This window comes from Rhamphochromis longiceps, linkage group LG20 (genome assembly GCF_057381845.1).
Source record: "Rhamphochromis longiceps isolate RC_006_pf linkage group LG20, R_longiceps_female_GT1.1, whole genome shotgun sequence".
Lineage (NCBI taxonomy): Eukaryota > Metazoa > Chordata > Actinopteri > Cichliformes > Cichlidae > Rhamphochromis > Rhamphochromis longiceps.
The window spans coordinates 12,870,621-12,895,973 of NC_140576.1; the positions used below are offsets into that span (position 1 = coordinate 12,870,621).

Here is a 25,353-nt window from a genome sequence, read left to right on the forward strand (position 1 = left end):
CACTCCCCAAGCATACCCTAAGCCCCAGATCTAGGTACCCTTGCCCCTAGAGGGGGAAACTGCACCCAGACCCAGGTGGTGTTACCCTCTTCCCTGGGGTGGAGAGAAGCAGACCGCCCCGACTCCGCAGCAGCAGGGAGGCCCCACATTCCAGACCCCAATGGGACGGCCAACTCCTCCTCCCAGCCCAACAAAACTGAAACAAAACTGAGCTACTGCCAGACAAAGCCACAATTCTCCCTTCAGCTTGGTGATACTCTTTATTGGTTGTGGAACTTTTTAAAGAAACTGAAAGCATTCAATTCCCCAAAATGGATTTTCTTTTGCACATATTAAGTATTATTTAACCAAAATTCATGCTTTATGGTTTCCAGCAGCATTCAGCATCCTCATACCTCTTTCCTAAAACAGGTTCTGATGATTTGTCAGAAATATTTTAACCGTCAACAGCAGCCAGTATGATGGTGTCAGTTCCTGGCAGCACAGCAAACAAGGTGTCTAAGAACGGAATGTTGTCCTGCAAACATTTGTGGATACACCTCCTCCTGGTCGGATAAGTATGCACTAACTGCCCTTCTGGCCTGTTCTGTATAGACTCACCTGACAGCTTGACGGTTGAGAAGAAGTGATAAGAAACGAGAAATTAAGTAAGATTAGTCAAAGGTATTTAGAAGACCTGACAAAAGAAGAGAAACTAAGCACGAACAAAAGCAGCTACCCGTCTCACCACCTCGGATCATGTCGCTGTCAAAGCCAGAGGACCAGCTAGCCTACGAGCTGAGCTGTCCCATCTGCCTTCAGCTCTACTCGGACCCGGTGGCTCTCCCCTGTGGGCACAACTACTGTCTATTCTGTATCCGCAAAACTATTGACAGCACGGATAAGACTGGCAAAATCCTGCCGCGCTGCCCAGAATGTCGTGAGGAGTATCCTGGCACGGATAACCTGCAGATAAATTTCAAACTTCGCAGCATCATTGAGAACTACAAGGCCACCGCGCTGCTGCTGAACATGCAAGCCGACTGCGTGGATACCAAAATGGAGGTTTTCTGCGATCAGTGCATAGATGAGCAGTCGCCCGCCGTGAAGACCTGCCTGAAGTGTGAGGTGTCTCTCTGCTCCAGACACCTTCAGAAACACCACGAGAAGGAGTTGTTCAGGACCCACCCCGTGGTGGAGCCCACGACGGAGCTGAGAGTGAAGGCCTGTGCCATCCACCAGCGTCCCCTTGAGTACTTTTGTTCCAACGACATGATGTCTCTGTGCACCACGTGCGTCGTAGAGGGTCATCACGAGAGCCACGACGTTCTCATCTTTAGCGTAGCTGAAGAGGAGATGAGACGAGCGCTGGAGGCCCGAAATAAGGTACTTTTGACTGCATTAACATTTTACCTACTGTTATATTGTAGCATTATATATTAGGAAGGGGGGTTATTATATATGTATTAATAAATAAATTGATAACCTACAAAATGTGGGCATATCTGGGTCAGCTGAGCATGCACAAAAGTGAAAGTAGTGCTCAGACAGGGCTTGTAGACTCATGAATAAAATATTCAAGTTATACAAATGCATAATTCATGTTATAAAAATATGTGAATCCCATCAGGGAACTTACTGTTGAGAAATGTCAAAACCTGAAAATCCTGTAATATAATTTTGGAACAATGTTTAAAAGACTATGCTCTATGCACATGGGACATAGACATGGGAACCGAACTTGTTTCACGTATAAATTAAGGGCTTGGCACCTCAGTGACTCACTGCCATTTTTGAGGAGTGGTGAAGATCTGGAATGCAAAACAAATCTGTCTGATAGGAATAACCTGATGACCTTTGGCAGAATCTAAGGGAGTGCACAGTTTCGTGCTATACATACAATTCAAAAGTGCAAAGTCAGACCGTTGAATTTAATATTTTGGACCAGAAAATGATCAAACTTTGATGGAATATGATCATATATTACTTAACATTACAGAAAACATTTACAGTACTATATATATGTATATATAGATCTGTTTTCTCTACTTGTTTTCCGAAAGCACTTACGAGAAAAGGGCACCCAGTTTTTCCAGATCCGAAATCTTTTATGCTTATACACAATAGAAAGAATCCTGTCGTGTGAAACTCAAAAGATCTTAAAACATATTACATGTGTGTTTGCAGGTCATTTCTAGCAGACTGCAGCTGACAGAGGGACTCCTGCAGAAGACAGCAGAGGATCAGGGAACCTCTGAAGCTGTAGGAGAAAAAATGGTCAGCAAGGCTGTGACAGTCATGGACAGCATAGGTGCTCTGGTGGACAGGTAACCTGCTGCACATTTGCTGCTAGTAACACTGCCTTAAAAAGTAGCAGGTGGTGTAATTAAGCAAATGCAGTGACCAAAGATGGACTTAAAGGCTTTGAAAACACATTTCCCCAATTACAGTCTGAACTATATGAGGTATGAATGCACGCTCAACAATCTCTCATAAAACCAAACACACCCTGTTCTGATAGAATATCCTCACGAATCTTTGACTTTAAAGCACTTGATAAAAATGTTTGCAGGTTTTCATTTGATTTTTGTGGTTAAACGTTAAACTCTACAACCATCACAATGTAAAAATAGATGGAATGAATTCTCAATAAAGAACAGGAATTATCTTTTTTTCCCAAATGCTTTAAAAGTCAGCCAGTGTTCGTGCACAGTATGTTTTCAAACAGCAAGATGACAAATGATATTGGCTTTAAAAAGGTGTGGAAAACCCAGAATGCATATTTCAGAGGTGGTAGAACAGTTTCTTCAGGAGCTTCTCTCTGACAGGATGTGCTTCATATTTTCAGCAGCAAATAAAAATACAGACCAAAACTTCGACCCCTCAAAGAATGTAGTAAGCATGTATGTAATTAATGCAGTTCATCTGCATTTTAGGCCTACCAGCGTCTGTTTTGTGGTGCAGATTCAAGGGTGTCTGTAACACCCTAATACTTTAGTAAGTTTCAAGAAAACATTCAAGAAGGTATATCTTTGGAAGGAAGTAAGACTGAAATGTAGAGCTCAGTCACATTAGTGAGGCTGTGTGTGAGCTAGTTGTACGTTAAGTTAAATAAAAATATTGAGCATGCATAGCTGCAATTTCCCCAGGGCCAAGGGACTGTTGGAGGAGTTTATTATGTCATAGGTTGTCCAAATTAATATATGGACGTTCATGCTGAGGGTTGGAACTTTCTGGAAGTTCAGGAACTTCTGGGTGTGCCTCCTAGCACATTTCTTATCATTTAGGTAGTCTACCAGCAGCATTTCAGCCAGTTTCATCTCACAGGCATTTTCTCAGTACCAGGTATTTATTAAAAGAACAAAAACAAAAACAACTCACATACATAATCAGATGCTATCTGTTTCGCTTTTTTGTTTGATTTTTAAAAAACCATTTGGCTAGCTGGCTAACCTTATCTAATTAGCACAGATTATAACTTAGATTGTTGAATATTTTCTGAGCTTTGTGATTATTTCTCATTGTATGGACGCAATGGATGCATGTACAACTTTAAAGCAGACACAGTGATGAATCGATCTACCTGACTCTGTTTAGTAACATCACGATAATAAAAGGAATAAAAATGACCAGTCCGCTTCACTTGTGTGCTGTGATACAGGTACAGGGATCGCCTGCTTTTGCTCTTGGAGGAGGAGAGAGGACAGCGCCGCAAAAGCTGGCAGCTAGGCGTGAGTGCACTTGAGGAGCAGCAGCAGCAGCTGATGGAGGCCCAAAAGAGTGCCACAGAGGTCCTCAATGAGACGGACACATGCATCTTTATACACAGGTACAGAAATCTGCCCTGCTATTACAATTAAAAAGAAGAAATATATAGAACAATGTAAAAATGAAAAGAAAAGTGAAAGTGATGCAGTATTCTTACTGATAAACCGACATTTAATTGTTTATTACCCATGGCATATGGCTAGATGAGTTGAGTAAGTAATAATAAATCCTTTGCTCTCCAGGTTCATGCAGATTGAACAAAAGCTGAGACATGTTGTCACCAGTGCCATTTCCTCCAACATCCCCTCAAAGGCTCCACTCAATAATATGTGCCTGCAGGGAGGTCTCAAAACCCAAGACTTCTGCACAGAAATGACCCGCCTCATGGATTCTCTTCATATCCTCCTCAACCCACTGGAACTCACCTTCAGCATCTTCACCGCCCACCCCAACCTGCTGGTGTCCAACGATCTGCGCACAGTCAAATACAGCTCCAACAAGCAGTCGTACCCGGAGCACCCCGAGCGTTTCACGAGTGCACCTCAGATCCTGTGCAGCCAGGGTTTCTCTGGCGGCGAGCATGTATGGGTTGTAGAAGTGGGACCCAATAGCATGTGGTCATTGGGCGTGTGCTACAAGAGCATTCCTCGCCGTGGTGACCACAGCCGTCTGGGGCACAACACTGTGTCCTGGAGGCTGCAGTGGAAAAACGGCAAGCTGACAGTGTGCCAGTGCTCCTCAAATGTGGTCCTTAAGGAAGTGACCACACCACCGGTCAAGATTGAGGTTGCACTGGATTACGAGGGGGGAACTTTGACGTTCCACAGCACCAAAGGGCGCAGGGAACATCTCCACACCTTAAAGGCTGTGTTTAAAGAGCCTGTTTACCCGGTATTCAGTATACTTTCAAACACACCAGACTCCTGGATCACACTGAGCAGTGGGATGTGAATACATCCTGCATAGAAATTGCTTGGGTAGTCAGCCAAGTGAACTGCCTTCCAGCTAACACAAAAACCCGCAATACGTCTGCTGCCTTGCATTGTATAAATTTAGCATTACAATCACATGAGATTGTTTACAAAAATGTGTTATTCATGTTTTGGGTGTTTTAATAGAGTAGATTTATCAATACAGGCGCCTACTACTTTTGTGAGATCTTGAGGCATAAACATTTATGTCACAAGATCATGTTTCCATTTTGTGTGTTTTGTAAATGTTATTGGAACGTGTTGAATGTTGTGTTTGCTCCCCATACAGTAAACACTGCTGTGCGCAGACGCTGACATTTAGGCATAAACCGAGACATGTTTTGTGTTTATTCTATAAATAAACTTATCTGGCAATGTTTCTGTGTGTCTTGTGACCAACTTTCTTTGTCTCAATACTTTTACGGGTGCATAGAAATAATCTATGCCGTATATAGCCTTTGATTGGCTGTTGATATTTCAGCCATTCAACTATGACCCTGGAGTTGCCAGGTGTGCCTGTAAATCCTTGTTTTTTTTTTTAAAGCGATTAAGCAATTTGCATTTAATCTGACTTCCCCCAGAACACACATGTAATAATTTCTTATTAACAATTTCGTATTCACACGCAATGTTATCATTTCCAACACACGATCTGACCTTTACACATGTGCAAGAGGAGGATGGTTCACGAAGAACCTGGCAACCCTATCCCTTCTGTCTCACATTCTGTCATTGGGCAGGACAGCAACATTATTTCATATTATAAACATTTTTCTCACCACGAAAGCTGTGCGTTTGCAGCAGAAGCATGGGTTCGGGAGAGAGTACAACAAGAAAAGTGTCCTTCGGTGTTGACGATGAGGACAGGGTCAGAATTCTCCGTGGAGTCAAGGTAATGCTAATTTAGCTAGCACTTGAGAAGCCATGTTAGCATTACTTTAATGTCTCGTTTAGCGCTGACTGGCTATTGTCAAATTAAGTTGTTGCTTTGTTCAAGCTATCAGTCTACGACCGGTAGAGTGTCACTGCTAAAATGAGGAGGTACAAAGGTAGGAAGAGGGTGGGACAGGTTGTTGAAAGAGCTGAAATATGTAAAAAAAAAAAAATGTTGTTACCCCAAACTCCATTCGTAATAAGGTGAAAATAGTAATGTTCCTTGTTTACAAGTAAAAGAATATACGTGGCAGATGCTCTAAGAAATATAGAAAACTTTAGCACCTTAAGGTAAATTCGGCATATACATTGCCTACTTAGCAGGAAAACTAATTGCCCGAAATTAAACCTTTTAGCTGTTACCTAGTCGCTGGCATTTGCTAACAACGTTAACACAATAACACATTTAGTTTGCATTGAAACGTTAAAGTTCGCTGTTATCCTACGTGAACATGTCTGCTGCACAGTAAGTGTGTATCAAAGAAAAACGGGGAGACTCGTATAAATGTCATAACTGCCTAACATGTTGGTTTAACTGAGCATATCGTTAGCTTCATAGCATAAGTGCCTAAGTCATTGACTTAGTCAAATGACTTAGGCAATTATGCTATGAAGCTAACGATATGTTTAACTAAAAGTGGATGGCTTGAAATGAGCAGATTTCAAACGAGGTTTGGTGTGGAGTTGACGCCTCTTTACAGTGTTGCTTTCACGTGCTGTTGGACATATAGAAAGCTTATACTTTTAACACAACCAAGTAGAGCGAGTTAGTGTATGCAAGTGAAACCAATGAAACACTAATGCAGTTGCATATATAACTAAATTGTCGTCTTCTAAAACAGGAAACGATAATGAACAAAACAACAAATAGAAATGATTTCAACAGGGTATAGGCATGTCTAGTTTTGCTGAGCTTTCGGTCACCTGTCAAGCGCTGACAAAATCAGTTAGATAATCATACACCTCCATGTTTATTTCTTTTCTGAACTCGTTTGTGGAGATTCTTGCATTGTCATAATGATGCAGATGTGTACTCATTTCACCTTTAGCCTGTTGGTGTGCATGATTAAGTGGTAAATTAAAATTTACCACAGTTAAACTTCTTGCATGCGCACACATACAGAAAGTCAGCTGGTGTGGGTGTGTGCCTCCAAATATCCTGACATTATGAGGAAATGAAGACACCCTCAGATCCTGCAAAAACAACGACTGGAAATTAATACGTTGTGGTGGAATGCAATGGGGTTAGCAGGTTTGTAAATGTAAAAACAGTTTTTATGTAGTGCTTTTCTACTCTGAGCACCCAAAGTGCTTTTAAAATCTTTTGTGAAAATGTCTGTAAGAAGAGAGCCTGCCTTGGTTGCACATTCAGTGTGACTCATAGAAACAGTGAGTCAGTGCTCCCTCCTGTGGTTTTTGGGGTAGTAGTGCTTAAGGACTTCCCTGGATACACAAAGACACACACACACACATACAGATACACATACAATAGAGGTTCAGTGATCCTCTATTAATGGCATGTTTAAGAGGCTCATGCTTTTTTGTTGTTGTTGTTTTTTTATCTGAAGGATTACACAAATGTTTTTTTTTCTATGAAATAAATAAAACACGTTGTGTATATTATATGCTTTGTTGACTCTGTTTGTCCAGCTGTCAGAAGATGTTCTGCAAAGAATGAGAGGAGTTGCCAACATTGCCCCAGACCGCACGTCATCACCTGCCTCAAGCCCTCAAACAAACACAGGTAGTGATCATTTTTGAGATTAGATTCTATTGGTGCCTCTGCACTTATCAAGTTTGCTTAGAAGCCAGTTTGTTTTAATTATTCCCCTTTTGATTGCTGACAGTTTATTCTCTCTCTCTCTCTTTGTGGGAGTAGGTTTCACTGAGTCCCAATATTAACCGTTTTATTATCTCTGTGTGAACACACTGACTGGAACTGAGGTGTGAAAAAACCTCACCCGCTGTGAATTAGGCGTCATTGTTCTGCTATGTGCAGTTGCAAGTACAGTGTGCCAACATTGTGTGAGAACTTGATAAACTTTGACACATACAATTCAAGGGAAGTGGACAATTTGGAACTGGTTCTCGAGTCTCATCTGTAAATGCAGTATCACATCAGCTGATACGTGTTTAACGAGAAAATATTTTTTTAAGAAAAAAAATGTGTTGCCTGAGCTTTTTAACTAAGCTTTTTAACTTTTTAACTTTATACTTACATATCTATATTATTGCTAATATATATATTGTAATATATCTATATCATGGCTAAAGTACTTCTGGATGGATGCAAACTGCATTTCGTTGCCTTGTACCTGTGACATGTGCAATGACAATAAAGTTGAATTCTATTCTAACTGGACACCTGTGTCAGAATAAACTGAGAGCGGGAAATGATTTTGGCAGCCAGGGAAACGTTGTGGTGTCCTCGTTTAAAGAAAAAAAAAAATCACTATTTTTCTTTTTCTTTAGTGGAATTTAATTTACTGAAATCGACTGTTGCTTATCAAATTGTCAAACATTGCCAGAAAATGTATAGGGTTTTACACTTCTATTAAGAAAACACAGATTCACTATCAACTAAATGTCTGACCTAAAGTAAATTTTGAGCCATGAAAAATCTTTTAGTTCATACAAACATTTTTTTTTCTTAAGAAAGATTACAATGTTTGATTATATAGTATTAATTATACATGTGCATTAGTCCCTATTTTGACAGTAAAGCTGTAAGCCACAAAAGTGCCAAAGTTGTTTTTACCTTGTGTGATAATCTTTTTTCCTTTGAACATTTGTTGTCTTTGTTCAGCCTCCTCTCACAGTGCCAGCTCAGGCTCTCAATCTCAGCAAGGCCCACAGCAGTGCGCACAACCCAGTTCGCACTCCAGCAAATCGGCCTCCTTCAGCAAGGAAGATCAGAGGAGGTGAGTTAAAGGAAATTCAGGATACAGATTTTAGTTAAGATTTCTGCCTGGTGACCATTTGAATGCATTGCAAATAGAATTGCTGCATATTGGAGCAAAAGGTTTTTTGTGATTTGTTATAAATCACAAGGTTGTGTTTCTGTTTGCGTTGGAAAGAGAACAAAAAATGTGGAAGGTGTGCCACATTTTTTTTTTTGAAGGCTCAATCAAAAAAACTAAAATGAGCTGTAACAGGATAATATGCAACACTGTGAAGGTTTCAGAAATATGATCTGATGCTTATCATTTCAGAGAGCCTTTAAATCGAGAGCTTCTTCTAAAAGAGTCCTGACTAATTTAACCTGCAGGGCATCATGCATGGTTTCATATTAAGTCAAGTTAAGTAAATGCATAAATAAATACCTGTAAAAATTATCAAGCTCCTTTTTCCATTCTGGGTTGTGCGATTGTACAACATGTCTCTGTTTTGATGGAAGCTGTTTTTGTATCCAAAGAGGTTTGATTTTTGCAAGATGCAAGCTTGCTAGTTCAATATTGGTTACCAGTGTGTCTATATAAAGTAGTTTCACAAATTATTTTAGCTGTCATGGCCTTTGCTATTTATAAGCTAAACTCAGGTATCACTTGACATTTGAGACCCGGGTTAAACTGTGTTGCACAGGATAAATCATGTTTGATAAGGACCTTCATTAATAGTAATTTTGTTCATTTGAAAATGGATAAAAGGAGGTAATTCTTATTTCATGTCAGCATTCTGATTCATGTCTAATGAATGAACTAAACTCCTGATAAGTTTGATGCTACCCTACAATGCATGTTTCTAATATTCTATGGAGGGAGCTTAAAGTGTTTCTATACTGCCCCCTAGTGGACATACATAAATATATACATACAACATCTGACTGTACTGTGGAAAGCCATGAAAAACAGTATAAAAGATTAGTGTGCGTTAAACCTCCATTCTTTGTAACACCTACCATCAGGCCATGTGAAAAGGCTTCTGGTTCAATAGAAGGCTATGGGAAAAAGGTCCTGAGCTGTGACCTCTGTAAACACTTTCCCGATGACTTTATGGGCTCAGTCACTCATTTCAGATTATATTGAATTAAAAATAAAGACTTTTTACAAACAAACAAAAAAATTTGGTCTTTCAAAGTGTCATGAGGATTATCTGTAATCCATCTTACATACTTTAATGTGTCAGTTTGCCATTAATGTAAGCAATATTCATTATATGTATGGTTTAAGGTATGAACAACAACAGAAGTTACTGAAGGAAGAGTGGGCCAAGATGGCACAGCGAGAAATGGAGGCGGCAAAGGAAGAGATGGCCAAAGCCACGAGCCGGGAAAGACAACAAACACGGCTGGAAGCTGAGAGGACCAAACAGTTGGTATATACACACCCACACACCCATGCATGCGTCAGAAATGTTTTCTATTAAAGTTTAAATCTCTTGTTTCTTTCATGTGTCGTGTTGAGCTGCTACTGATAGTTTAAATAAGAGTGAAGTAAGTTCATATTTAAAACACTTTAGTCCAGGGGTCCCCAATCCCAGTCCACGAGGGCCGGTGTCCTGCAGGTTTCAGATGTGTCCTTTATCCATCACAGCTGATTTAAATGGATAAATTACCTTCTCAGCATGTCTTGAAGTTCTCCAGAGGCCTGGTAATGAACTAATCATGTGATTCAGGTGTGTTGACCCAGGGTGAGATCTAAAACCTGCAGGGACACCGGCCCTCACGGACTGGGTTTGGGGACCCCTGCTTTAGTCAGTCACACTGCACTAGGCAGGACCCTGTAGGAAGTAATTTCTCTGCAAGGGTTAATACAGATGTCTCTGAAAGTCGGTCAGTACGAAAGCTTTGGGAGTCTAAAGCAAGACAAGAGGGGTTTGCAAAGTGGTAGGAGATTCAGATTTAATCCAATTAAAAATTGCCATCACATCCAAAGTTATAAAAAATCAAAAAGTATTTTTTGCATAAAATAAAAAACTATACTCCTACAGCCAACCTTATATGTTATGTATGACCTAATGCAACCTGAAATGACCCTCTGGGCATTGCTGACCATTTGCTGTATATACTTAAACAATAACAACTCTGTACTCCAGCTTAACTAATTGCCTCTTCTAGTTTTTCTTGTTACACCTAACACGCCTTGCCTCTCCTTCGACTGCCGCTCTATGTTTACAGAAACTTTGTGCATCATTTCTGTTAATATGGTTATGATGTGAGTGAGGGATATGATGTTGCTTCCCCCTGCAGTATCTGCCAGTGACCCATTGAGGGAGCTGTTGCTGCCTGTGTACAGTTCTTTAAAGTTTTAGTCAGCAGTCATCCTAGCTCTGTTCACTGAAGAGGTCAGGTGTTGCACGAGTTTGTTGATAAAGTTGTGTAAAAGTGGATTAATCTGAGTGGGAGGAGATAGGTTTGACGTGGTGTCAAGATGTGACTCAGTCTGATGAGTTTGTCTGTGGTTAAATCGGAGTATTCATACGGACGCAAATTGGCTCTTGAGATTGAATTTGCAATTTCCATGATGATACTCCCCCTGCCTCCTCCTCGTCCTCCTTTTTATCCTCCCCTTCTCACCTATTACATCCCTGTTCTTTTTCTATCTACTCCTCTTTCCCATGTTCTCCCTCCCTCATTTCTCTTTCTTCTTTCCTGCCCTCACCCCCTATCTCACTCTGTCTTTCTCTCCTTTTCTATCCCAGCCCATCACTCTCTCCTTCCTGCCCGGGAGACGGTATTATCAGCGTAGTGCAAGCGGTAAATTGCACCCTGAGAGTTTCCTGGAGCTGGAGATAGGAGTGGTGCGGAGATACCCGTGTAGTCATGGGTGGGGAAGGTTGAGGGGGGGGGGCTCTTGTTGTACACATCAGCCGGTGCCTGTTTCATACAACTCTTCCTCCCCCTTCCCCTCCTATTACACCCCCTCCCCCCCATCGCTGTAGCGCCTGTCTTATCTCCACTCCAACATACTCCCACTGCTAATAGAAAGCTGCTGGAGGGATGCGCTGAGCAGAATGACCGCTTGAGCAGGACTGGACCTCCTGATGCTGAGGGCTGCTTGTAATTACTGTTTCTGTGCTATGAAAACCTACATGCACATGCATACGAAGTGTGGGCAGACTTGCTCACATTCTTTACTCAAATTTGATTTTTTATTTTTTATTTTTTTTGCTGTTATGGAGTCAGAGAGCATGATCACTCATCTTCCACAGTTCTTTGTCCTGTGCACCCTTGCATGGGTAGTTTTTTTTTTTTTTTTTTGGTCATTTATAAGAATGTCATATTTTGTATCACAGTAATACAGACATAGCAAAGAGTATATCTAGTGCATACTGTATGAGCAGTTTGCCTAAACTTATCCATTAAGGTGTATCCATTAATCATCCATTAATCACCTCCAGCCAGCAGATTTATTTATTATAATATAGCATATTTCCCATAATTGAGTGGTTTCTGTGAATCTCCAACCTCTTGGAGAATCTCAATAAAAGGTCATATAAAAAGAAACTAGAGGTATGTATTCAAAGACATGCAGGTTTAGTACCGGTTCAGCATTTAAAATATAGTTTTTATGTGGATCAGCAATACTTTGCTAAATTTTCACTAAAATTGCTCATTTAAGTTGCAGTATTTTATTTTTCTGAGCCCCAAATTACTGGAGATGGCCATGTGAAATATTTCAGGGCTGAATAGCACATTTACAAAACTGTCCTGAGAGTTCAAATGCACTGCAACTTGAAAAAGACAAATCAAGTGCTGCAAAAGCACACAAAACACAAAGAAAGTTGAAGAAAATACAATGGAAACAGAAAAAATTCCACAAACTCACAAAACCCAACGGCAGTGTTTTTGGGAAGACAACAATGTGACGAACAAGCTAACAGTAAACAGCTAATAGCAATAGTAAAGTGTTGCTTTTTCTATTTGTTGGTGTTTTCTTAAGCTGCAGTGTGTTTGAAATCTAAGGACCACTGTACGTTTAAGCTTTATTAAAAATGTTTTAAATTTAAAACCAAATCGATTTTACTTTCAACCAGGAGCCACAGTCTAAGGGAATGTCCTATTTGTGACCATCTTTCATAATCAATATGGATTATGTTTTACTAGCAAAACTGGTACATGGCATAGAGCACATGGATGTTGGATGTTCACTGTTTTTTCCGATAAACCAGTGGAGGAAAAGATGGGATTTGGGGTAAACTTTAAAAGTGACATTTCACCGTGTAGGTTAGGTGGTTGATTAAAACAGGATTTAAGCCAATGAAAGGTCCTATTTCTTCCTGCCATTGTAATACCAAAACCTGTGCTCACATTGTAGCTGTGATTACCAAATTCTTTTAGGTGTAAAGGATTTAGATCATTTTTAAATCTCAGTGGTGTCTCTGTGCTTTTTTGCTTTTGGGAAGCGAAAGAGCATTAGGACCCAGAACAGGCTAATCACATCAGACATGACATGTACACAGTGTAGATGGACGAGTGTTTACAAGTTAAAAACATAATAATAAAAGTGAATATTTTGTTATTTTTAGTGATAAAAATCTAAATAACTTTCGAGTTTTGATGGATTACATAGCTGGCAGCAAAGTTCTCTGGCACCCATGGTCAGAACCAATGTACATTTGGCAGGGAGCCATATTAATTATGCAAGGAAAAGTTTAAAGCTGTGACAGTTATGCAATATTTCCTGAAAAGGGAAAATAAATGGATGAGGAAGACTGAACATATGAGACGATTCAAAATGGGAGCTGACAGCTGATTAAGCATTTACTAAGTAATTGGGAGCAAGAAGGATGTGAGGATGAAAAAGAAGTGACGGAACATTTTGTGAAGGGTTAGGATGAAGAATGAAGAGGAGCCGGGAATGAATGGGAGTGAAAGAGAAGATGACACGCATTTCCTGCGGAATAGAACTGAGGAGAAGGGAACGAAAAAGGAGCCCTTTACAAGCGATTGAACATTTCGTGAAGGATCCACAAGGAAGTGGAAGGGAAGCGCAACAATGGGTCAACGAGAAGGAAGGAGGGACTATTTGTAACGCTTCTTTGTCGCATTGGGAGGATGAATTGCAGAAGGAGGGTGTGATTTTTAAAAGCGGGTTACAAGATGAATAAATATTTCGCGCAATCAGGAGATGTTAGACAAGGAGGGATGAGGGGTGGCAGGGGTTGAGAGAAAATATGAAATCTGAAGGAGAAGGACGAGGAGGAGAACAAAGACGGAAAGAAATGATGAGCAAGAATGAAAATGACAGATGCCTCAGCACTGCATACAGAGGGGAGGGATACGTGCAGGGAGAGTTTAAAAAAAACAAACAGCTGAGTAAATGCTTCCTGTGGAAGTTGAAATAAAGAAGATTTAGATGTAAGGCATGAAGACTGAAAGTAGCACCACTAAGTTTAACTAGTTTACTAGTTTAACTAATGTTTATGATGATCATCATGATGATGATCCAGAAAGAAGACGCAGCAGGTGACCTGCAGAATTGTTAGAAAGCGGAGGATTAGGAGGAGAGAGGAGCTGTGCAAATGTGTGCCGAATGGACGGAGTCGCGATTTATCCTTGAGTGTCGGAACAAAGGTGTGAGGAGTGGGCAGAGAAGGTTGCTACAGGTGACTCAGTGCCCGCTGTCCTCGTGCGTGGTCGCAGCACTGAGTCACACGTCAAGAAAGAGCCGGTCAGCGATGTGTGGCGTCTGCTCTTTAACTGCTTCTTTCTTTTCCGGTGCCTTTCACTCCCTCGCTCATTTCCTCCTGTCTTTTGTGCTCTTCCTAGCGCACTGCCTGATCCTTCTGTTCCTCTGGCCCTTTCCTCATCTTTCAAGCCAAAGCTCTCGCCCACTCTGTGCCACACTCTGTGAATAGTCTTTGTTAATAGCAAATCTTCTGCAGATTAATTTCAGAATAAGTGTGTGTGTGGGGGGGAGGAGAACGGGAGAATAGAAAGAATAGAAGCAAGTTGAACTAAAGAGCTAAAAGGGATTTTCTCTTTTTATATTGTATTAATGGCCTTTTGGTGCGTCTTGAAAGCCCCACCCCCCCTTTAAAAATAAAAAAAAAGGTTATAAGTCACATTAGCATATGGTAAATTTCTCTCTCTGCCTCTGTGTTCTCACAGAACAATTAGGAAGACTATTTTATTAGCTGCCCTTTAACTTCCTCTGACTGAGCTTGGGCTAATATAAAATGCCAGCCTTGTTTTTCTCATTCTTCAAACGTGCCTTTTAAGCACAGGTGAGTCAGTTGCATCTTACTTGGACTTAATGTGACAGGGAACATGTAAGGTGGTTAAAGGGTATTATGCAGGGAATTTTTCATGTCAGTATAACACTTTTAAAACTATTTAAGGCTTCTGTTTATTCAGGAAACCTCTGTTTGGGAGGGAAAAATGTCCTCATCATCATCAGGTATCATTGGCCAGCTGTCCAGTTTAAAAAAAAAATCCTCAGGGCTTCACAGAAGAGAATTAATGGGCACTCAAGCAATCTTTACATCATGAGGAGATGTTCTCAGGCTTTGATTTGCTTTTAGCTCAGACATAAAAGCAAAATAAAGCCTGATTACATAATATTAAGAGACATTATTATTAACATAAAGCCTGTCTTATATAAACGTGCACACATCTAATTCATAGAAGTGGACATTTACCAGAATGAGATACTACTGCGTTGTTCTGGGAAATGTCCATGTATTAGCTGGTTACATGCACTCTGGGTGTACTCAGTTTGAATCACTTCCTCCAGTCGACACTAGATGGCAACAAAACCATATGCCATATTTCATATGTTGGCCTGTCTGTCTTATTTTGCCTGCTGCTTTGTCCCTGTGCACATCATGCACAAAAACTAGATAAATTTGAAATTCTGTCACCAGAAAAACCAGTCACAAATGCTATTCCACCTGCTCCTCCAACACTAATGGAATCTGTCTGTGCCCTCCTTGTACATGTCCTATTGTCTGCCATTATTTTTACTGTCAGAATTGCCTGTGGTACAGCGCCAGGGCACTTTTCATTGTAATGTTCATATTCGTTTAGTCTTTAAGGAAGCTATCATATATATATAGAGCTGTTGATGCTCTTTGACTCACGTGCTGTAGGGATGTTCCTGGATCTTTACAAAGAAAGCAATTATCCTTATTCAGATTTGCACCAGGTCACTGAGTGAGGTTTGCATTCTCCATATTTAATACTTGTGAGGTTTTTTTTTTTTTTTTAATGTTTGGTTTCTTATTTTGATGACACATTAAATTTGAGCCATAAAATTGCATGTAAAAAAGGGTTAAATTATATTTTCAATTAAAGTTTAAAAGCAAATCATTATTTTTTGTTTGGTTTTTGTTTTTAGGACAAAAACATATATAATGATAATCGAATGAGCTCTTGTACCCATGTGTACTAAACATCCTTCATTATAATTTCTTAGTATATGTCATTAAAAAAACAAAAAAATCCAAGTGCAGCATTACAACCTCCGAATCAAAACAACACCTTGCACACTGTTGGACTCCTCATTAATACTGACAGTGGTGTGTTACTATTTTCCCACCTTTAGCTTTTTTTCCATGCTATTCTGAACAGTTACTGCAATATCAGTGCACAACTTTTTTTTGTCAGTGTGGTTTGAATTGTGTGTATCTACAACTGACTAACACACAGATATCTGGCTTTTCCTGTGTGATGTAGCACTGTCAGGCATTTTTGCTTTAATAAAAGTTAGATTTTATATGAAAGAAAAGTGCAGCGGCCCTGAGAGGTGCAGTGCAATTTAAGAAAACACTAGCAAACAGAAAAGTTTAATGCAACACAACAAAAATAGAAAACAAAGCCACAAAACCTCACAAGAAAAAGCAAAACCTGCAAAACACAGCTGTAGTGTTTTTTAGGAGACAGCGACAAGACTGAAAAGCTGTGGACGTAAGCTAACATTAAACGGCTAATAGCAGACATGTATCAGTGTTCTAAACCATAAACGGTACATCTTAAATAAACTCACATTTCCTTACATCCTTTTCGCCCTCACAGCACTGATGAATCCTCTGCCTGTTTTGAGCGTCTCTGTGCAGTCCTTCAAATCTTTTGGTTTCTGTCACTTCCGTAGCTGTTCCGTCACGTTATTGTGTCCCCAAAACGCTCTAGTTTCCTTTCCTTTTATTCATCTTCCATGTGTTGTGTGCGCTTTTATGCTTTTGCAGCATTCTCTTAAGTTGCAGTGCATTTGACCTCTCAGGGCCACCGTAGAAAATATTTGAATCCATTTCTTCTGAGATTCATCTGGCGGGGTAGTGCTCTTTATTTTGAGTAAGGTCAGGTTTTAGTGCTTTAAAATAATGAAGGATAACCCAATTTTATAGCCTTACTCCAGTGATTTAATTATTATGGTAGTGTAATAGCCAGGGTATCATTAACTTCGGTCTGCAAGTGTTGCAAGTTTTAAAAACTTCAGAATGTTTACTCAAAAGAAACGAAATCTTCAAATGCATCTTTCAAAGTTCAGAATCTATGCTCTGCGATGCCTGGGTTTAAAAACTTTAAGCTTCAAGTTTAAACCAGAGTAACCCCGTTGAATTCAGTGACTTAAAGAGAGTTGTTTTGATACCATGCCAGTTAACGCTGGAAGCGTTGCTGAGGAGTCGTTTGTTTGGACTAAAAGAAGGCTTGATTTTAAGTTTGGTGGTCAAAGGTGAGAGAGCTTTGCTTCACAAAACCCATTTTAGCCTTAAAAAGGGTTTCTATGATCTTTTTAGGCATAACTGAATAATTTATAGACTAATATCACAAAGCATTACACAAATATCGAGTTGTTAAAAATAAGATGATACTATGTTGGTATCTGTAAGTTTTTCTGGCCAGTTTTAAATGCATAAGTTTTTAAAATAAGGAGACACTGACTATATTGTACATTTTGTAAGATACCAAAGTTGATGCTATATTTGCTACGTCTTGCACTTCTTAAAGTACTTTGATTAGGAGATGCATATAAACACACTAATTCTAGTTCTATGATCCTGAATTTGGTTTAATGATGAGCAATAAATCCAAGTTTTTCTCTGCTATAACTTTTAGGGTCTGTGGGTTTGAGCGCGCACACTAAATGTTCCTAAATGTAATGTCTCTGTTTACTCCCATTGCTCATGTCCCCCTTTTCAGCTGCAGTTGGCAAATTTTTAGGACCAAATGGGAGATCAGCATAAGTGACAACTATCTGTTGAAAGCATTGGAGAATATAGCAGATGAAGAAACAGATGTTGTCATCATGTTTAGTGTAGATTAAAGCAGAGACTAAAATGAGTCAGCAGCCCAACACACTCCCACAATCTCCAAATCTGGTAGAGTATCCACAACATGCTCAGTCCATGGAGATCTCACAGCAGCAACCCACAGGACCCAGAGGATCCTCTGTTTAATGCCTACATTGGTCTCTTGGAATGAGCTTACACAATATTACACAGCATTTTGCTGTTTCTTGAGCTGTATCATTTCAGGAGCGCTCCTCTGTTACTGTGAAGTTCTAGCAAAGACTTGGTCAGATGTCGCGGCTAGGGGCTAGCGATTGATTTCATCACGTTGTTGTTGTTTTTATTTTTTGTTTAGTTCTTTTCCCTACCTGCCGGTGTGTTTGTCAGACTGCCGGAATGAACCAGATGTTTTCTCTGATTGGACAAACCAGCCTCACTTGTTTATACCTAAAACCATATAATCAGTTGGAAACTCTGATGCTGATGGGGTGACAGCAATGTCTCTCTGTTACACACTCAGGAAACTCGTTCAGACTTTGCTTATCAGTATGAGAGAAACAGCTGTGTTTATGCTCACACTCTCACTCACACACACACACACAGAGGAGTGAGGCAGACTGAGGCAGATGGGACATGCTTCATTATAGCACTACATATGAGTGAATTGCTTGATGTTTTATCGTGTGCTCCTCTGACTGCTTATTTAGTCAGACATATGGTAACATGCTGCTATTATGCCATTTAGTTGAATGAAAAAAGGATAAATGAGTTGCTAAGTGCGCAGGCTTTTTCCTCCGTTTTCAGTGGTTTAGTAGCCTTTGATCTATTTTAACATTATTGCTCTTATTATGAAAAGCTGTAATCTTGCCTTGGTGTATAAGTTGGAAAAGAATTTATTAACAAAGATGTGCTCAGACATGCATGCTGTGCAGACCTTCCCGTTCTCTGAAAACTATTCCCAAATAATTTTCAGTTATTTTCAAAGAAGCGCAGCACCAACTCTCCTAGTTTCATTGGCACAGCTTCAAGAAGTTTGTTCCAAAATTTTCAGAATTTGTCACAGTTCTCATGTGGATTTATTCGTCTCAGTTATCTTCAAGTAATCTCAGACTTACCCCATGATTTTAAGATCAGGGCTATTTGGGGGCTGTACCATCTGTTTTCCTGCTCTGCTATTCGCTCATGATGATTCAGATGCATTTAGAATGGACCGAATCTGAAGTGCCTTAACGTTTTGGACTTTGCTGTAAAAACGTTACTCACAAATAATCGCCAACCTTGACCCAGTGTTTTGGAAGATAAAGACAACAAAGGAGAGGAAAAAGAGGAAAAAATGTAAACGGTAATGAAGCTAAAGCAAGGGGGGCAAAGAGAAGATGTAGCGAATGACCAGTAAAGAGAGAGGAGGAGGAGGAGAGGGTGCTTAGGAAGTAGGGAGAAGGGATGTGTGCTGCTGAAGGAAATGGTGTGAAGAGAGGTGAGTGACGGACTGAATATAGGAGGAGAAGGAGGTTGTGGAGGCTCGGGTACAGATAAGCCTGCAGGTTGTATCAGTAATTGTCATCTGCAGTGACTGAAATGGTTCTGCATGTAAAGCTATTAGACTGACAGTGCGCTCAAAAGCTACCTTCCCCTAAATGCAGAGTGAGATGGTGAGGCAGAAAGCCAAATGAGAAGGCAGACAGACGGGACGTTTGAGGAGTTCTTCAGGTAATCTCAGTTATTACAATAAAAAAAAAAAAAAAAAAGTAAATATTCAAATCTTTCCTACTTTAGTTTCCAGCCATCCGTCATCTTCTGCTTCTCATGTCCTTAGGCTGTTGTTTTAAATGCTGAAATTTGTCAATATGTTTTTTTTTCTTTTAGAGAATAGCGTATCTTGTAGCATATGTAGCACATTTTCCCAACAATGACAAAACAGCTGGCAGACAAAGAGAAAAAGAAAATGCCTGAACAAAAACCAAACCAAACATCAGTCTGTTCATCATATTCAATATGTAGCGATCCACATCCTCAAAAGAAAAAGTCCCCTCCAGGGAAAAAATAAAAGGACACGCAGTTCAAGAATAAAAAAAGGATAAAAAACAAACAAACAAACAAGCAAGCAAACAAAAAACACCCCAAAACAAACCAACCGCATGTTTTACAGTAAACTCTTATTTTTTTTTTTTATTGAGTATTCTAAAAAAGTCACCAAACTTTTCTAGTTACTCCTTCAGTACAAAGCTTGTTCTTTTTAGTAAAATGTAGGATTTTCATTTATACCATTCACTGCTAAATTTTGGGGCTTTTTTATGTTTGTGATTTCCCCAAACAAGGCTAGTATCTTTTAGGCACTCCAAATGTAAAAGTTGATCTTTTAATAACTAGCTATCTACACAATCATGATACCAGAGGCCTGATTGCATCATTTAAGGTTATCCACGTAAATGCAGGGTTACTGAGAACAGTTCACTTCTTACATCGCTATAGTAACTTGTGCTGCAGACTTCGCCAGTTGCCATTGTTGCTAGCTTTCTTTCCTGCCTTCAGACTGGCTAAAATGTATTAATATATTAGTCTTAAAGAAAGTGCTTAAAGTACTCACACGTTCATAGTGGTTTTCCTCTCCAGCACCATATAATCGTGCGACTGTGTGGAAGCAAGTGTTGGCTAACTTAGTGAGTTGGACACTGCCTTCATGAAGCCAGATATGTTGAACTTACTAGGCTCGGGATATTGTACCAACATCCCAGAGATGTTAGCACACATCCCTGTTATTTGTTATTTCTTGGTAAAGAGACATATTGTAATAATTCACATGCTAGGTTGAATCATGTGCTTTTAGCAGATACTCCTTCTGGCAAAACTGCCAAACTGAGCTCCTTTATAAATGGGGGTTAATTTTGACAGCACATGTGTTCTAATTGTTGATTTGCTTGACCTAACTAAACTACCACATCACATGACTGTGCAGACTGTGTGATAACAAAAACATTAAAAATTAAGTGTCAGACAGAAAAAAATAAATAAATAAAAAGCAGTCTGCATGAAAACAGTAACTATAGATGAAAGAGAGGAGGAGGAGAAGGGCCAGTGGCCCATTTGTCCCACTCTTTCTTCTGTGTAGTTGGCTGGCTGTAATTATCAGTCAGATTATTATTGAGTGCTAATTTATTGCCTCGCTGGGAGCTATGTGTTAAATAAACGCAGTGGAGTAAATAAAGAGAGGGGGAGAAAGAGGGAGAACAGACTGCTGACGCTATCAGATGGCAACCCAACACACACGCTGCCCACGGGGGAAGATGGAGATGTGTGAGTGTGTATTTATACGTGTCTGTCCCAGACATACTTACAAGCCCAAACATTAGTGCGCCTTGCCCATGTGGTGCGTTGATGATCCATTGCACTGTTAACACTGGGGCACTGAGGCTCTCTTCTTGTTTTTCCTTCTGTACTGGATCAGGGAGTTGGCCCACAATAGTTGATATCACTGTGAGAGACACTGACTAACAGCTCAACCAGCCACCATCTGTTGTCCCTACAGCTTAACCTCAAAACTGGTACGACTGATGTAGGGAAGAGCTGTTTCAAATATTAAAATATGTCTTTTCCTTTTCTTTTTTTTTTTGTTCTTTGACAATCATAAAATGAGACCAACTCTCACAGTTACACAACACCACCAATACAGAAACTCTTGCCTGATTTAACTTTGGTCATTCGACAGTTTTTGTCGTTGTCCTCAGTGGCGATGGAACAAGTCAGGAGTTTACCCAGGACACAACACAGTCTCACCACCGGCCGACTCCCCCTGTGGCTTTAACCTCTTCACACCAAATGAACGCTGAGTTGAAGGGAAGCAGGAAGTGACACATTCTTGCAGTTATTTAGGTTTAATCCAGGCAGTTTGACCCTTTGGCTCCAGTAACCTTTGGTTCTAGAAAATGGTAAATGGACAGGTTCTTAAATAGCACTTTCCTACTCTATCTGAGCACTCAAAGCACTTTACACAACTTACCTCATTTAGTCCAGCAACTGGTTTCCTCAGTTCCCAAACATTTATGGACTGTTAACAGAAGCAGAAAATGTGGGTTTATGACATTCCTAAATCATAGTATTCTGGGTTTTTCTTTTTCACCTTTTGTATGAGTTGATGTTGTATTTTCTTAAAATCTTTTAGCTGACATGTTTTTGTTGTTAAAGTACGCTGTTTTAAATTAGATTCATTTGAATAAGCACAGGCAGGATCCAAAGTGGCCTTCGTAGCTTTGTGGACTCTGTGTTTCAGAATAGGTTCAATCTTGCTAACAACTTTGTTGTCTTCATTTCTGAGTTGTGTTTGCTTGTTGGGGGAAAAAAACAAAACCAAAAAACAGTCTTTAACGTAATCACCTGTTATTTCTTCATACTTTGCTTGGGAAAAGAACAATGAAAGTAAAACATAGATGAAAATGTAGTATACAAGCCAGAAACCATTTTAATGAGTTTGCAATTCAATAGTTAGCATGACCATCTCTTTTCTTCAGCTCAGCCTGAACTCTCTTAGCTTTCTTCTGATTGCTTTAAGTAGTCTTAAGTAGTTCTTCAGGCTTCTTGAAGGACATTGAAAGCTCTTCTTTGGCTGCCTTTTGTTCAGAGCTCTGTCGAGATGATGTAACACTGCATCAGTGATGCTGATGTCCGAGCTCTGGGAAGGCCCGTCCGTGACTGATAGTGTTCCATCGTTTGTTTTTATCCATGTATGGTTTTAGTGCACTGGCAGTGTGTTTGGGACCATTGCGAAGCTAGAAAATGAAGCCGTTCCCAATCAGACGCTTCCCAGATGTTGCTGCGCGGTGATTCAGAATCTCCCACTAGGTTTATGTGTTCTTAATGCTATCAATTTTGATCCCCAGCACCACTGACTGAAATGCAGCTCCAGACCATGACAGAGCATGATTCTAGTTGTAAAAGTATCAAATAATCATAAATCATTAGTAATGTATGCTTATTGCGTCATCTTCATTATAAAGTTGAAAAATATTTTATGGCTCAATTTTCCATTAAAAGTTGCCCAAACGTGGCTTATTTGATAGTAAAGGTTGCAGGCCCCTCGGTATAAATAAAGCTTTTAGTTTAAGCTTTTTGTCACTGATCAGAACGGACAGTGGCGAGGATGTTTGCCTGTGGAGTTGGCGGCGTCTGCTTGTTAGTAGCTTGGTTGTTTCTGTTGTTTATTAGGCTCGACCTCTGTAGTCTATTTGCCGTGCATGTTTCAGCCTCATGGAACTACTGTTGAACCTTTAAAACTGTCTTTGTCACTTATTTCTCAAAAAGGGGAAAAAAAGGGTCTCAGGCTAACGAGTCAAACTGCATTTCAACAATGGGAACTGTTTAGGCATCCCTGCTAGGTTTCAGTTACACTGTCGGATGTTTTTCCTTCTCTTGATCTGCAAGCTCGCCCATTGTTGCTGTGATTTCTGTAATGGTATCCTTGTCATTTTTTTTTTTGTTTCATACTTGTTATCCGTTAGACCTGTCTTCTGTTTTCCCCTCATCATTTCCAGCTCTACCTTCCCTCTCTTACTCCCGCTCGGGTTTTCTGTCTCACTTTTTTTTTTTCCTGCTGTCTCTAGCTTCTAAGTAGATGCTTGACACCTCCAGCTGTGCTCTGAATTGATTCATATGCAGAAGGTGCCTGGAGAGGGAAGAATATACGATAATACATTTGTAAGCTAATCTCCTGCTTAGCTCATGGCTAGTAACTGCTGTAATCAATTATGCACCTTGTTAATAACTGAAGTTATTTTCCTGCCCTTGCTTACATTTCTAATGCATTTGCTCTTTCTCTTGTCTCTAGTCATTTCTGTCATTCTCCTTTTCTTTTCTCAGCCAGGTATTTTTTGGAAAGTTTTAAAATATACTTCAGGACAATATATTTAAAGCAACATGTAAGACGACATGGTAAATTTCTCTTTAATGCAAGTAACTGGTCAGGCAGCGAAAAGTGTGGCTTTTGTGATCTTAATGGTGCTTTAAAGCTACATTTATTTATTTATGTATTATTCTGTACATAATGTCTGTCTAACCCAAGTTCAGTGTAAAAGAAACACTGTTCTTTGTGATGAGTGCATCTTCTGTTATCCTAGAAGCGCAATGCTTATCCCTGTAATTTTACCGCGCTATGGACTGAGTGTCTCTGCAATTTGAATCCCTTCATTGTTGATTTCAGATGTATAAGCCGATTGTAACTGACATAACAGAATGAACAGATGCACTGCGATAGCATTCATTTGAAGGGGTTGGACTGATATCACCTTGTAAAGGTTTATTATTTGAGTGCCTTGTGTTGTTGGTGAGTCATGTAAAAGCAGTTTCTATTTTCTTTTGCGACTTCAGCAGTAACACAAATCCAGTTTCTTTTAAAATTAGTAAAACTCATGCTACTGTGGCTCAAAGTTTTGGCTGTAACACAGAATTTGATTTTCATGCACTTTGCAGCTTCTGCTGTTGCTGGGGGAAGAAAGGTGCTTTTAGGGACTTTCAGTGGTCTAACAGTCTTAAGGTAAATAATGTCAATACCTGCTCATTTTTACCAAGTTTCAGTGTTTGCTGTACAACCCAGTGAACTAGGTGATGTTGTTTTCAAGCCTTGATTATACTCTAGGCTGGAGCCATGATGAGAGTAGTCATTGCTGTCATACTACTTTAAATTCTCCTGCTTGGGACCCATTCATAGTTGATGCGTTGTAATATAAATGCTCCACGGACCAGTCTGCACAGTCACAGTAAACGATCAGATGTGGATGCCACGTGGACCCTTGCTTTCACTGATAAATGACAAAATATATGTCACTCGGACCCAAGTGGATCCTAGCAGATTCAGGGACGCGGAAAGTGTAAGCAAGGCTTTAAAGCTGGGCAGTCTGTACCCTTGTTAAACAACTGATTAATGTGTAGTTTAAGGTAGTGCTGTTCACTAAAAACAAACTGCAGCGCTGCTGCTGCTAGCGAGAGAAAGAAAGGGAAACACCAGGGAGCTTATTTCTGCCCTTCCACCATGAGCGGAAAAATACTGAATTATCTCAGAGAGCCTCATTCACATAAATGGAAGGATATCATTGGAACCACTAAAAGCACTTATTTTTCCAGCACTGTTGGTCCCACATGACCTCATAAGTATAGGAGCCAGCCATATAAACTACATGGTTCAGTGTAATGCATTCTTTCAGGACGATTTCTTCTGTAACTAACTTTGAACATCAGTTACATTGGATAGATTATGATTTTAATAGGAAAATTGTGACACTTATTTTCTACTAATGCTTGTTTCATGGAAATGTATCTGGAATACGTGACTGTTTAAAAAGATGATAACATTTAAAACTCTCCTTTTTGCCTTATTTTGATCCCGAACTCATCTTATTAAAATGTTTCCAGTATAGTCATAGCCCATAGTTTGCATGGTAAGAAGGTCACACTTGACTTCTTTACTAAAGCGGTAATTGTACAAAAAGTATGGGCTCAGTTTGCAACGTTTAACTGACTGTTATTTATTAAGTCATTCATTTCT

The 25,353-nt window shown here is 39.8% G+C and overlaps 2 protein-coding genes across 2 annotated transcripts in view; both read left to right on the forward strand.

The window, feature by feature from the left end:
- Window positions 1-278: 278 nt before the first annotated feature.
- On the forward strand, window positions 279-5,085 carry LOC146645060 (E3 ubiquitin/ISG15 ligase TRIM25). The gene is made up of 4 exons (XM_085394308.1): window positions 279-1,365; window positions 2,167-2,306; window positions 3,641-3,808; window positions 3,990-5,085. The coding sequence occupies exons 1-4, from the start codon at window positions 739-741 to the stop codon at window positions 4,696-4,698; spliced, it is 1,644 nt and encodes a 547-aa protein (XP_085250434.1). The 5' UTR covers window positions 279-738; the 3' UTR covers window positions 4,699-5,085.
- Window positions 5,086-5,402: 317 nt separating this feature from the next.
- The window catches only part of chchd6a (coiled-coil-helix-coiled-coil-helix domain containing 6a), a 75,033-nt gene continuing 55,082 nt past the window's right edge, over window positions 5,403-25,353 (forward strand). The window contains exons 1-4 of the mRNA XM_085394454.1: window positions 5,403-5,610; window positions 7,302-7,395; window positions 8,458-8,572; window positions 9,821-9,965. Coding sequence (XP_085250580.1) covers window positions 5,527-5,610; window positions 7,302-7,395; window positions 8,458-8,572; window positions 9,821-9,965 — 438 coding nt within the window. The 5' untranslated portion in view covers window positions 5,403-5,526. The remainder of the gene's footprint in view (window positions 5,611-7,301; window positions 7,396-8,457; window positions 8,573-9,820; window positions 9,966-25,353) is intronic.